At 49.8% G+C, this 12,224-nt stretch overlaps 1 protein-coding gene and 1 long non-coding RNA gene across 4 annotated transcripts in view; one reads left to right on the plus strand and one right to left on the minus strand.

Moving 5' to 3' along the window:
* SFXN5 (sideroflexin 5) overlaps positions 1-12,224 on the plus strand; it is a 95,611-nt gene that overhangs the window by 38,082 nt on the left and 45,305 nt on the right. For all 3 annotated transcript variants that reach the window (XR_013842468.1, XM_079991128.1, XM_079991129.1), the window contains 4 exons: positions 665-690; positions 4,074-4,127; positions 10,564-10,620; positions 11,433-11,498. Coding sequence is in view for 2 of the 3 variants with exons in the window: in XM_079991128.1 (XP_079847254.1) it covers positions 665-690; positions 4,074-4,127; positions 10,564-10,620; positions 11,433-11,498 (203 nt within the window). In the remaining variant the exon portion in view is untranslated. The remainder of the gene's footprint in view (positions 1-664; positions 691-4,073; positions 4,128-10,563; positions 10,621-11,432; positions 11,499-12,224) is intronic.
* Positions 697-3,921, minus strand: LOC307224439. Its single transcript, XR_013842520.1, has 3 exons — positions 3,505-3,921; positions 3,020-3,229; positions 697-955 (listed from the first exon to the last, which is right to left on the minus strand). It is a non-coding gene; the product is annotated as an uncharacterized lncRNA (long non-coding RNA).

Here is a 12,224-nt window from a genome sequence, read left to right on the forward strand (position 1 = left end):
AGTTCAGTAGCAAAGGATGGTGGGCAGAATCCTAATGTCACCTGAGACACAGGAAAAACACAGACACAGTTCTGGGCAGGGCCAGATTGAGGTTTGATGTGGCCCTCAGCTCCTGAAGGTAACGGGGCCCATTCTATGTCCAGATGTCCTTTGTCAGCAACAAATTGTCGCTGTTTTTTGTGTTGAATAGATGCTATATGGTCATTTACGGACCTCATAGGTATCTCAAGCCATTTGCACATGTTGTCATGCTACCAGTCCATGCAGAATGTAGGCACCCTATATATAGAAAGGAGCAAACCAGTGATATTTTAGGGAGCAGGCTAGCAGGCGGGGCCCAGGACTTACATCATAGGAGCCTACACAACACAAAACACTGTCGCTGTATGTAGGTTTTATTTCATTTGTTTTTTATCTCCTGTTTTGGAAATGTACATCCAGTTTTTTCCCCTTTAATTTTTTGGGGGGGCCCAAGAGAGTGGGCCCCCAAGCTATAGCTTGTTGAGCTTATACGTAAATCCGGCACTGGTTCTGGGGAAGGGTGAGGTCTTTTGTCTGTTTGCTCTGCATCTGAGGTATCACTCGCACTATTTAAACCTATTTTGGGGTGATGGAGTCTCTCTGTATATACTAAAATATGTTTTTCCCCTCCTTCTTCCCGTAGGTTACATTCCTTTTGGGACACCTATTGTGAGTATTTTAGCATCTTCTTGCTCCAGCGGTGCTTGGCTTTCATGTTTGGTGCAAAGTACCCTGTTGGCCTTGGAGGGGCAGCCTTTACACTGGACATGATGCTCCTCTGCTGGAAGTGGGGGTGGGGGGTGGGAGGAAGGAGACGGAACGGCCCACCTTGGGTTGGGTTCAGCCTGGCAAGAATCCACTTCCTTTCTCTCTGCCACGCTCTGCTTTCGTTCCTCTCCTCACCCAGCAAAGGCCTCTCCATCTGCCTGAAGCCCTGAATGAAGGAATAAAGCTGTTAGAAATTACAGTACAAGGGGCACTTTCCCCTTGGCTGAAGTCAGTGGGGTGATGCAGGTGGGGCGGAATGGGGGGGTCTGGAGGGCAGAATTTGAGGTTCAGAAGTGGATGCCATTTCTGGACATCAGGGTGTGCCTTTTGTCTTAGGGATGGAAGAGGCTCAGTCTGATCCAGAAATATTTCTTCTTAATGAGAAGCCCTCCTGGCCTGAGACCAGCCTGAATGCCTGAAAATAATTTCTTATGGTAAAGTCATTAGGGAGCATCTAACAGAGGTGTGAGGAGGGGTCTCCTCAGTGTCCTAAGACGGATTGGTCTTGTTCCCTTAAGAATATAAAGAGGAGCCTATTGGATCAGACCATGGGTAGGCAAACTAAGGCCGGATCCGGCCCAATCGCCTTCTAAATCCGGCCTGCGGATGGTCTGGGAATCAGCGTGGTTTTACATGGGTAGAATGTGTCCTTTTATTTAAATTGCATCTCTGGGTTATTTGTGGGGCATAGGAATTCATTCATTTCCCCCCCAAAAATATAGTCCAGCCCCCCACAAGGTGTGAGTGGACTGGCCCCCTGCTGAAAAAGTTTGCTGACCCCTGGATCAGACCCACCTTGTCCAGCATCCTGTTCTCACAGCGGCCAACCAAATGCGTGTGAGAAACCAGGGAGCGGAACCTGAGCAGAACCGGAGTCACACTCTGCCCTCCTGTGTTGCATTCAGAAGCCTTGCTGCCTCTGACTGTGAAGGGCAGAGTATAGCCATCCTGGCCAGGAACCACCCATAGCCCTCTCCTCCTCCGTGAATTTGCCCAGTCCTTTGATAAAGCCATCCCTGCCTGGCGTGGGATTGACAGCCACAGTTTAAAGCATCCTTTCCGCTGAGGTCCCTTGCAGGAACTTCCCTTACGGCTCAGTCATCTGTGCCACCCTTAGTGCCACCTGAAATCAGCTGCCTCGCCTTCGCTCCCGGCAGAGAGCCTCCTGGCTGCGCTGCCCTTCTGCTCCGCTCTTCCTCAGCTCCCCCTCAGTTATTCTGAGGCTTGAATTCCTCCCATGGATGCATTCTGGGCCACATTGCCGGAGACATATGGCCCTTCCTGTAATGATAGATCTTGAGGGAGGGGCTGGCATGGCTCCCAGCACAGAGAGGGGAAAGGTGTCCTTATTTATGTTTAACATTTGGGTGGTAATCTGTAATTAACTTTGCAAAAAGTTAAACACAAATTTTGAGTTAGCGATCAGGTTGACACCAAAATCGGCCCGAATCCAGACCTGTCAGAGATGCTGAGAGCTGTCAGCAGAGCTCAGTTTTGTGAGCTGCAAATGATAAACTGGAACCTCTTGTCATAAAGCAGAAAAGGAAAGGGGGAAAAAAAACCGATGTTCAAATGTTACATTTTAATTTTAACATTTATGCCAATTGATCTGTGAAATGTAGTGACATAATTGGCCGTCTGCTCTCGCAGTCTGAGTCTCAAACTGAGCATACTGGGAAGAAGTGGGTGGCGATGGAGGGAGTGGAACTGGGAACCCCCTTCCCTCTCCCCACGGCGGTGTGGGGCTCCACTGCCCCCACTTCAGGGTGTGCTAAACCTGGGGCGAGCATTTGCCGCCCTCCAGAGGGCTTTGTTTATAAGCCAAGAGAACTGGAGGCTCCTTGTGCCTGGGGCCAGAAGAACCCAAGGACGACCATGCAGCTGGATCAGGCCATGGGGGACCCATCTGGTCCAGCATCCTCACAGTGGTCAACTAGATGCCCCAAAGGAAGGAAGCCCACAGGCTGGACACGGGCCGGAGGCAATTGCGGGAAAGCTCAAGAGGGGGGAGGGCTCTTGGACTTGGGTCCGGCTTGCAGGCTTCCCACAATGGGCAACTGGTTGGCTTCTGTGAGAACAGGATGCTGAACTGGTTGGCTGGATCCAGCAGGGTTCTTCTCGTGCTCTTGTGATGTATTCCATAGCTGAACCATCAGTCGCTGTGTGAAGCACTTCTTCCTTTGGGATCTCTCCTGGCTCTTCACTGGATAGCCCTGAGTTCCAGTCTTACCCCTTTTCTCCACTGTATCGTGTTAGACTCGTCTGCTGTGTCTCTTCTTACTTGCCCAGCAAGCAGAAGGAGGTCAGGAAGGTGCATCAAGCAGATCCTGGTAGGGAGGAAGGAGACTGGCTGGCAGTCAGGGAACAGCCTGGGAAGAGGACCTGGCTGTGTCCTCATCTCGTTCGGGAGCCAGAGCTCTTTGCCCTGGATCTGATAGACCTGTTGGGGAACCGGTTTGATATAATCACCTTGCGGTTGAGGAAGGTTACACACATGCATGGTGGAGGGATCTGGCACTCCGACCAGCCACACACAGAGGCAGGGATGTGGAAAAGCCCCACCTGTTGAATACCTGCCAGGTAGAAAAGTGTGGGAGACAGGCTCCTCTCCCTTAGGACTACACCTGGCTTGGAGTGGCCAGGGCTCTTAGGCTCCCCCCCCCCCCAGTTTTATGCCTGTATTTTCAATCTGACTTCCGTGGGGGAGTGCATCACCTTAATGTTTGTGGCCCATCCTGATCTCCAGGGCAGGTGAGAACGGGAACTTAATGAGCAAACATGTCTGCATCTGCAAAGGAATTAATATACTGTCCCCTGGTGCAGCTGTTTCTGGAGTACTGGGGGGGGGGGACTTCCCAGTTTGTTTTGGTCTCCGGACTCTCTTGCGCCACCCCAGCCAGTAAGTAGAAATGGAGCTGTATGTTCCTTGGCAGACTTCTTCCCATAGGGAGAGCACTTGCACCCCATCCGCCTCTTGCAGGGTACCCACTCTCAGTGCTCTCCCCTCGCCATCCTCACAGCCCCCACCTGCCAGTGGCAGAACTCTCTTGCTCCTCTGCAGTCTTCCCTGACTTCCCTCTCAGACTCCTTCTGGGTCCGCCTGTCCCACACAGAGATTTAATGCACTCTTGGCTTGGTTCATCTTTCTGTGGCTTCACGGTGGAGCTTCTTGGCCGCCCTTGGAGAAGGGCAGGCGGGGCGTTGTCAGTTGCTGTTGGGAGAGGCAGCCACCGTCTTCCCTGAAATCTCCCCCTTCTCTCTCTCTCTCTCTCTCTCTCTCGCAGGTTGTCGGTCTCCTGCTGCCAAATCAGACGCTGGCATCCACCGTCTTCTGGCAGGTAATGACGACTTGCTGCCTGTCATCACTGCGCTCGAAAAGCCTCGCTTCTCTTCTTTGCTGCAGCCGAAAGCACAAGCAGAATCCCGGCTTTGAGCTTCCTTTTGGCTTGTGGGATGGGGAGGCTGGAGGGAGGCCGTTGTTTTCTGTGTGTGGTGATGGGGGAGCAACCCCTTCGGCAGTGGGCTCTCTTTCAGGGAGGGGTCCTTTTAAGAGGAAATAAGGAGAGCCCTGCTGGATCACACCGATGGCCCGTCTTGTCCAGCCTCCTGTTCTCACAGTGCCCACAAGATGCCCATTAAAGGAAGCCCACAAGCAGGACCCAAGCACAAGGGCATCTTCTCCTCCTGGCTATTCAGAAGCATTGCTGCCTCTGACCGCGGAGGCAGAGCAGAGGCCTCACTTGCATCCCTTTAGGCCAGGCATGCAGAACCTTCAGCCCGCAGGCCCAGAGGGGTTCCCTAGGAGTCCTGCCCTTTCCTCCCCAGCCAGGCTCACCTGCTCTCACCCCTGAGGTCGGTTGTGGGGCAGCTCAACTTGCAGCCCTATAGAGAGCCCTAGAAGTCTATGATTCTGCGCAGTTGAGTTGGGTATGTTTAGCCTGGAAAAGAGGAGATCCAGAGGATATATGACGGCCTTCTTCAAATATCTTAAGGGCTGTCCCCTGGAAGATGGAGCAAGCTTGCTTTCTCCTGCTCCAAAGGGTAGGACTCGAACCAATGGCTTCAAGTTACAAGGAAGGAGATTCCAACGAAACATTAGGAAGAATTTTCTCATGGCGAGAGCCATTTGACTGCAGAATGGATGACCTCAAAGGGGGTGGACTCTCCTTCCATGGAGGCTTTTAAGTAGAGGCTGGATGGTCATTTCTCAGAGATGCTTGAGCTGAAATTCCTGCAGTGCAGGGGGTGGACTAGAGGACCCGCGGGTTCCCTTCCAGCTGTACAGTTCTGTGATTCTTTTCAAATTCAAATTCAAAATCCTTTATTAGGCATAGCACACCACACATTGACAAACAACATATACAAACTGTATAAAATACGGGTACAGCAAACATAATTTATCCTAGTCCTATTCTTAACTCCCAGAAATTAATCAATGTACATGAATAATATAATACAATTTAATATGAAATAAAAATACAACACAGCAACGTCACCTACCATTAGAAACCACTAGGTCTCTCTATCATGGCCCATTCTTTCATCATGGACAGCTCTCAAAAATTCGGCCACTATCAAAGTAATTTGATCATCGCTGTCCGCCAACATGTCCTGGACCGTTGGTTGAGTACAAATCTGTTTTTTAAATTTTAGGGCCTCATATAATTGCCTTCTGGCATAACTACCAAAATCACAGGAGAAGAATATATGCTCTAGAGTATCGAGTTCTTTTTTCCTGCATTTGCAGAGACGCTCAGAATCTGGGATAGCTAGATATCTTCCTTTCACTACCACCGAGGGAAACATGTTAAATCTGGCTAACATAAACAGCCTACGCGATTCATGATTCTTCAGATTTGTCATGTATCCCTTTTGGAAATCTCTACACAAAGGGAGATTTAAGTGAATGGGAGAGCAGGTGCTGTGCTTTGCAACCTCAAGCATGGCGAGAGCACTTTTTTCTGTAAGAGTCTTCCTAATAATTTCCCATGTATCTTTGGGATCAGAGATTTCAAAGTCAGTTAGAATGAGCCCTATAGAATCCAGTTTTCTCCTACATATCAGTGATAGATTGCACTATCACTTAAAAGATCGTAAAGTAGAGAATTAGGGGATAGGGCTCTATAATGGAGGAAGATCCAATATTTCAAGGTCCTCAGCCATGCTCTAACTGATAAAGGCAATATTCCCAGCTCACAACATATTGTTTCATATTTTACTGAGTTTGCAAGTCCTAATAATGACCTCAGAAGGGAAGCGTGAAATTTATCCAACCTCTTGAGGTCGCCTGAGATCCACACTGGTGTGCCGTAAAGAAGTTGGGCACACAGTTTCATATCAATCACTTGCAATACAGCTGGGATGAATCTGTTTCCTACTTGAGAAAAAAAGTAGGATTTTATATGGTGGGCTGTCACTTTGGCCTTAGGTATAGCAGCACATATATGTGTATTCCAATTCATATTATTTTTGAATGTTATTCCCAGATAATTGAAGTGCTTAACTTCCTGTATTAGATGTCCATTAATTATACATCCTTTTGGGTTCCCTCTCTTTCTGAATTGCATAATCTTTGTCTTATCATAATTAATTTTGAGATTATTAAGAGAGCAGTAGTTTGAGAAACTCTTAAATAATTTTTTTAAACCCAAAACAGAGAGTGAAATAATTACAGCATCATCTGCATAAAGTAGTAGAGAGAGTGGGCAATTGTTTAAATAAGGAGTATAAGTGGTTGCGTTTTGAAGGAATAATGGTAGGTCAGATAAAAAAAGATTAAATAGGGTAGGGGCCAAGATACAGCCTTGCCTAACTCCACGATTATTCAGAATAGGACCTGCAAGTCTACCATCTTTTGATACTTTAACATATATTTGGTTATTAGAATGTAAACTTTGAATCAGTGTAAGTAAATATGGGTCAATACCAAGGTGTTCTAGTTTAGTCCATAGTTTGTTACGGTCAACCGAATCAAAGGCACTTTTTAAATCCACAAATGCCACAAAGAGTTTCCGTTTATTTCTCATGACATATTTATCCACAAGATGACTTAACACTAAACACTGGTCAAGAGTTGACGAGCCTGCCTTAAAACCAGCCTGCTCTTTACCAGGTAGGCCTTTTGTCAGCATCCATTCTTCCAATTTAATAAGCAGAGATTTGGCATAGATTTTGCTTATGCATGGTAGAAAACTTATAGGCCTGTAATTCTCTTGGCAATTCCTATCACCTTTTTTAAAAATCGGTACTTTTTTAAAAATCTGTGATTCTATGAGAGTGGGCTCCTATTTATTCCTCTGCTAACACAACCTCTATCTGGTGCCTTTTCAGTTTGCTCTATAAGACGCACTTTTCCCCTCCTAAAAAGTAAGGGGAAATGTGCATGCGTCTTATGGAGCGAATGCAGTCTGCACAGCTATCGCTGAAGCCAGGAGAGCAAGAGGGATCGTTGCGCACCAATTCCTCTCGCTCTCCTGGCTTTAGGGATAGCCATGTTGCTTTCGCTGAAGCCAGGAGAGCGAGAGGGATTGGTGCGCACCGATCCCTCTCACTCTCCTGGCTTCAGCGAAAGCAACGCAAAGCCCCTTCAGGGCAACGGGAGGAACGCTCCCCCTGCCCTGAAGAGGCTTGGCACGGCTATCCCAGAAGCCAGAACAGCGAGAGGGATCGCTGTTTTTGCTGCACAGCCATCCCTCTTGCTGTTCTGACTTCGCTTTGCTGGAGAGGCGCTGAGCAGCTTTCCCTCTCTGAGCAGTGCCTCTTCAGTGCTGAAGGGGTGCTGCGCAGAGAGGGAAAGCTGCGCAGTGTCCCTTCAGCAAAGCGGGAGGAGAAACGGAGCCCCTTCCATTTCTCCTCGCGCTTTGCTGGAGAGGCGCTGCGCAGAGAGGGAGAGAATATATTTTTTCTTGTTCTCCTCCTCTAAAACTGGGTGCGTCTTATGGTTGGGTGCATCTTATAGAGCGAAAAATACGGTACATTTCTGTCTAAAGATGTGAGGATCGCGAAGGAAGGGTGAGCATCTTGATGGGGGCAGGAAATGTCTTGGGATGCCTTGGGAACTCTGGAGGTTGTTCCTTGGGAGACCTTCCACAACAGAAATAAAAAACATTGGATTTTCAATGCAAAAGATCTTTCTTAGCGCACCTGCCTGGCTGTGTCCCAACACCCCCAAAGGGTCCAAGCAGGTCTGCATTCCAGACACCTGTGGATAGCAGATAGAAGCGCTGTGTTTCCTTGCACTGGATCGAGTGTCCTGGTGATCTTCCTTTCCCTTTCAATCAGCCAGCAAGTTCCTAGTCCTCATGTTGGTGGAGATGTGCTTGGGAGTGTGTGGGCAGTGCCTGGTCAGGTGGGGAAAGTCTTAAGACCTTTTCCCCTCGGTATGAAGAGCCAGGAGCCGAGGAAATCAGACAAACGGATGCGGAATCTGGAGTACCTTTGGTGCAGAGTCTGCTTGGCCTTAGATGTTGCTGCGCTTGGCATTGAGAGTCAAGTAAAGGTAGCAAAAGGAGCATCGCGCGTACCTTTGAACTTTCCGCAGGAAGTCTGGAGGAAATGGGGCCTCTGCAGTGAGGACCTCCTCTTTGGACAGCTTCTTGTTCTGCCCCCACTCTGTAAAGTTTTCCCCTCCCCTCCTTTTCGCTTTTGCTGTCATTGCCCTTCCTCTTCCTCTTCCTCCCCCTCCAGTTTTCTCCCCACCCTCTTCCTCCCTCCTCTCTGACTCCTCTCTGTTTCTCCCCCTCTTCTCTCCTCTCAGCCTCATTTCCCAGGTTCTGCCCGGCAACTGGAGAGGAACAGAGAGAGAGAGCAGTGCAGAGCCAGTTTTTAGGGTGCAGGTTGCAGCCCAGGTCATGTCAGGGCCCCGACGGAGGTAAGCGCCACCCAGAGCAGCTCTGCAGGGGATAGAGGGGAGCCCCTGAGGCCTTGGCACCAGCAGAAGCTGGGCTGCTCAGGGACACCCCCCACCCCCAAACACACCCTCCGGCACATCTTTCCTGGATGTCAGGGGTGAGGGAAGGCCTGCCTGCCTCATCTATTTATTTATTCCAGATACTTCTATATAACACTTAATACCAAAAAGCAGTGCAGTCTGCAAAAGAAGGGCAAAGGGAAATAGCAAGCAAGGTCTGAAACCACAAATACGCCAGCGCCACCTGAATCAGTGAAATCTGGGTGAGGCAAGAACTTAGCAGCCCAGTTTGAGAACTTCTTAAAAGTCCAGTAAAGGAAGAAGAAGAAGAGTTTGGATTTGATATCCCACTTTATCACTCCTCTTCAGGAGTCTCAAAGCGGCTAACAATCTCATTTCCCTTCCACAACAAACAGTCTGTGAGGTGAGTGGGGCTGAGAGACTTCAAAGAAGTGCGACTAGCCCAAGGTCACCCAGCAGCTGCATGTGGAGAAGCGGGGAATCGAACCTGATTCACCAGATTACGAGTCCACTGCTCTTAACCACTACACCACACTGGCTGAAGGGAGCCATCAGGTGTCATTTTGAAACTCATGGCAATGGAGGCCTAAAGGGCCGGTTCCACCTTCAGAGAAGGCTCCCTTCTAAGAAATCATTAGACAGCAATCCTCTGTGTCTCCTCTGAAGGCTCAGGGGGGAAGGGGGTCAGCCAGGTATCCAGGCCCTTTGTGGTTTGGGGGCTTATATGTCCTCAATACCATCTTGAACGTTGTCCCGTATCTAACTGGCCATCAGTTCAGCTCCTAAAGTCATGGCGAAATAGGTGCTTAGCACCGCAGCCTGCTGAGTTCTGCACTGGACGCACCTTCTGGGCCAAGCATGAAGGCAGCCATGCATCATGCGCATTGTGCCATCTGGTTGTGAGTTTATAGGCGCATGAACTGCAGTGGCCAGATTGTCCCTGTCCTGACAAAAAAAGATGTATCAGGCAGGGATTCCTGTGTACCAGCGAGGGAGTAGATTGTGCTGAGCTGGACGAGACCCTGGTCCGACTCTGGGGGAGAAGGCAGCTTCTGAGATGGCAGGGGTTCCTCTTCAGGTGAATGTGAGGGCAGGGGGCTTTATTGGAGCCCCCGACAGCCACAGTGGGCAAACCTGTGTACAGTGGTACCTCGGGTTACATACGCTTCAGGCTACATACGCTTCAGGTTACAGACTCCGCTAACCCAGAAATAGTGCTTCAGGTTAAGAACTTTGCTTCAGGATGAGAACAGAAATTGGGTTCCGGCGGCGCGGCAGCAGCAGCAGGCCCCGTTAGCTAAAGTGGTGCTTCAGGTTAAGAACAGTTTCAGGTTAAGAACAGACCTCCAGAACGAATTAAGTACGTAAGCCGAGGGACCACTGTACTGCAGGAGCCCCAAGGTACTCTGTGGCCATGCAGGAGCCCCCTCCCCATTTTCCCAGCACAGGAACTCGGTTGGGACAGACTGCTGCCCCTGGGCTGGAGGAGCTCTGGGCTCGCGGGGTCTAAGTTAGCAAGAGAGGCTCCAGAGTGTGCGCTTCGGGTGTGTGTGTGTGTGTGTGCGTGTGAGAGAACAAGGGAGAGAGTGCTGTATCTGCCAAAGGTGGCCCTCTCTGCAGGGCTTGTTCTTTCGCGGATACATAACACCATTGTCTGGATTTGATAACAAAAACTTCCCTTCCCAGCGGTAGCCATAATTGGAAATGCTGCTTTCCTGCATGTTTGCTATAACTCCTTCTTTTCAGCAATTGTGCTGCTGTTGCCTGCCCACCCGCCCTCTCCCTCCTTCTCTCTCTCTTTTAACCAGCTGTTTGTTCCTGTTTCTTTCTGTTTTGTCATTTAGTGGTTGAATCAGAGCCACAATGCCTGTGTCAACTATGCAAACCGAAATGCGACAAAGGTGAGCGGTCGTTTTACGTGTGCGCCATTTTCAAGGAAGCTGATGTAAGTTTCTCCCCTGGAAAGCGCTTGGCCTGCACCTCTGGCCCCCACCTGGTCCCACTGGCCAGAGGCTCCTGGATCAGAGCATCAGCTCCCAGAGATCTTCCCGAAGAGATTCTGCTGCCCTGGGCTGTTGTGATTGACAGGAGGCTCAGTTGCCGTGGATTGGATGAAACAGCTCAGGGATGGCGCAGGGGCAGAGTCCAGCCACTTACACCATCCCTGAGACCTGCAATGTATTGCCTTGTTATATCTTTCAGTTCTGTTCATTTCCACTTATCCTGTTTGTGGGCCCCAGTGGTTTTTGTGCTCTTGTGGGGACCCCTTCCTTGGTGCTTCTGCAGCGTGCGCACAAGTCAGAACAGGTGGGGCACAAGTTCCCCATGTTTCCAGGGGCACCAGTACAGAGGGGCACTCTCCCTGGCACTGGCACAGTCCCATCTCTTCCCTCAATCTGCACACACACAGCCATGCCCAGAGCATGCCTGGAGGACGCCATGTTCTTCCTCTTGTATGAATTTTACTGTTATTCATGTTTTTATACTGGAATTTATGCTGCTTTTACAATTAAGTGTTTTAAATTTGTTGTTAGCCGCCCTGAGCCCGGTTTTTGAACCGGGAAGGGCAGGGTATAAATAAAATATTATTATTATTATTATTATTATTATTATTATTATTATTATTATTATTATTTTATTTTGCAGTCCCTGTGAGCTGGGCTTCAGGTGGCATGTTCTGGCTGACACGTTGCTTTTGTTCTTCTTCCTGCAGCCTTCTCCAACGTCCAAGTTCATCCAGGGCTACTTGGGAGCTGTCATAAGTGCTGTCTCAATCGCAGTGGGTAACCCTTTCGTCTTCTCTCTGTCGGTGTGCTCTGACCGCTGGGCACCTGGGCAAAGACCTAGCTCTGGGCCCAGCCCCTCTGGATGGCCTCCTCTGCCGGCTGGCACACTGTGCCTTTGCACCTGGCACCTCGCAGGAGGCGCTGCCAGCCGTGGCTGCGCCCTGGTCGCTTGCCAATGCCTCCCCATTGCCAGGGCTAGTCATTATTCAGTTCCTTTGCACTGCTAGCTCTCAATGGGTGAGAAGAGTCTTGCCCTGGAGAACAGGGTATGTGATTATGTTCCTCAAACAGGTGTTTATGCCACACCTTTTGTTCGAAAAAGGAAGATGTTGGGGGCTGGAAGAGAGAGAGAGAATGGCCTGCTTCTTTCTTCCCCAGATTCGAAGGCCTTAGGCCTCATTAAATGCACTCTGATGTCAATTAGCAGCAAATCACCTCCTAGGGTGATCCCATTAGGACTAGATGACCTGAAAACAAGTGCCATTCCCCACCTCCCAGTGGTCTGCAAAAGATCTTGTATTAATTAAAACCAGGTCTCTCCCCGCCCCCCCCCCCCCCCCGCAAGTGCACAGCCTGCCCTGGGCGGCAGAGAGAATGCAGGGGGCCACTGGTGTCAGAAGAGGGCCTGGAGGGCCAAAGAGCAGCTCTGAGAAGGGTTTCCAGGTCATGGTTCTTGCCCAGAAGAGCGGCAGCTGCAGACGTCATTTACAACAATAAGC

Source organism: Podarcis cretensis (genome assembly GCF_951804945.1).
Source record: "Podarcis cretensis genome assembly, chromosome: 9".
In the NCBI taxonomy this organism is placed as follows: Eukaryota; Metazoa; Chordata; class Lepidosauria; order Squamata; family Lacertidae; genus Podarcis; species Podarcis cretensis.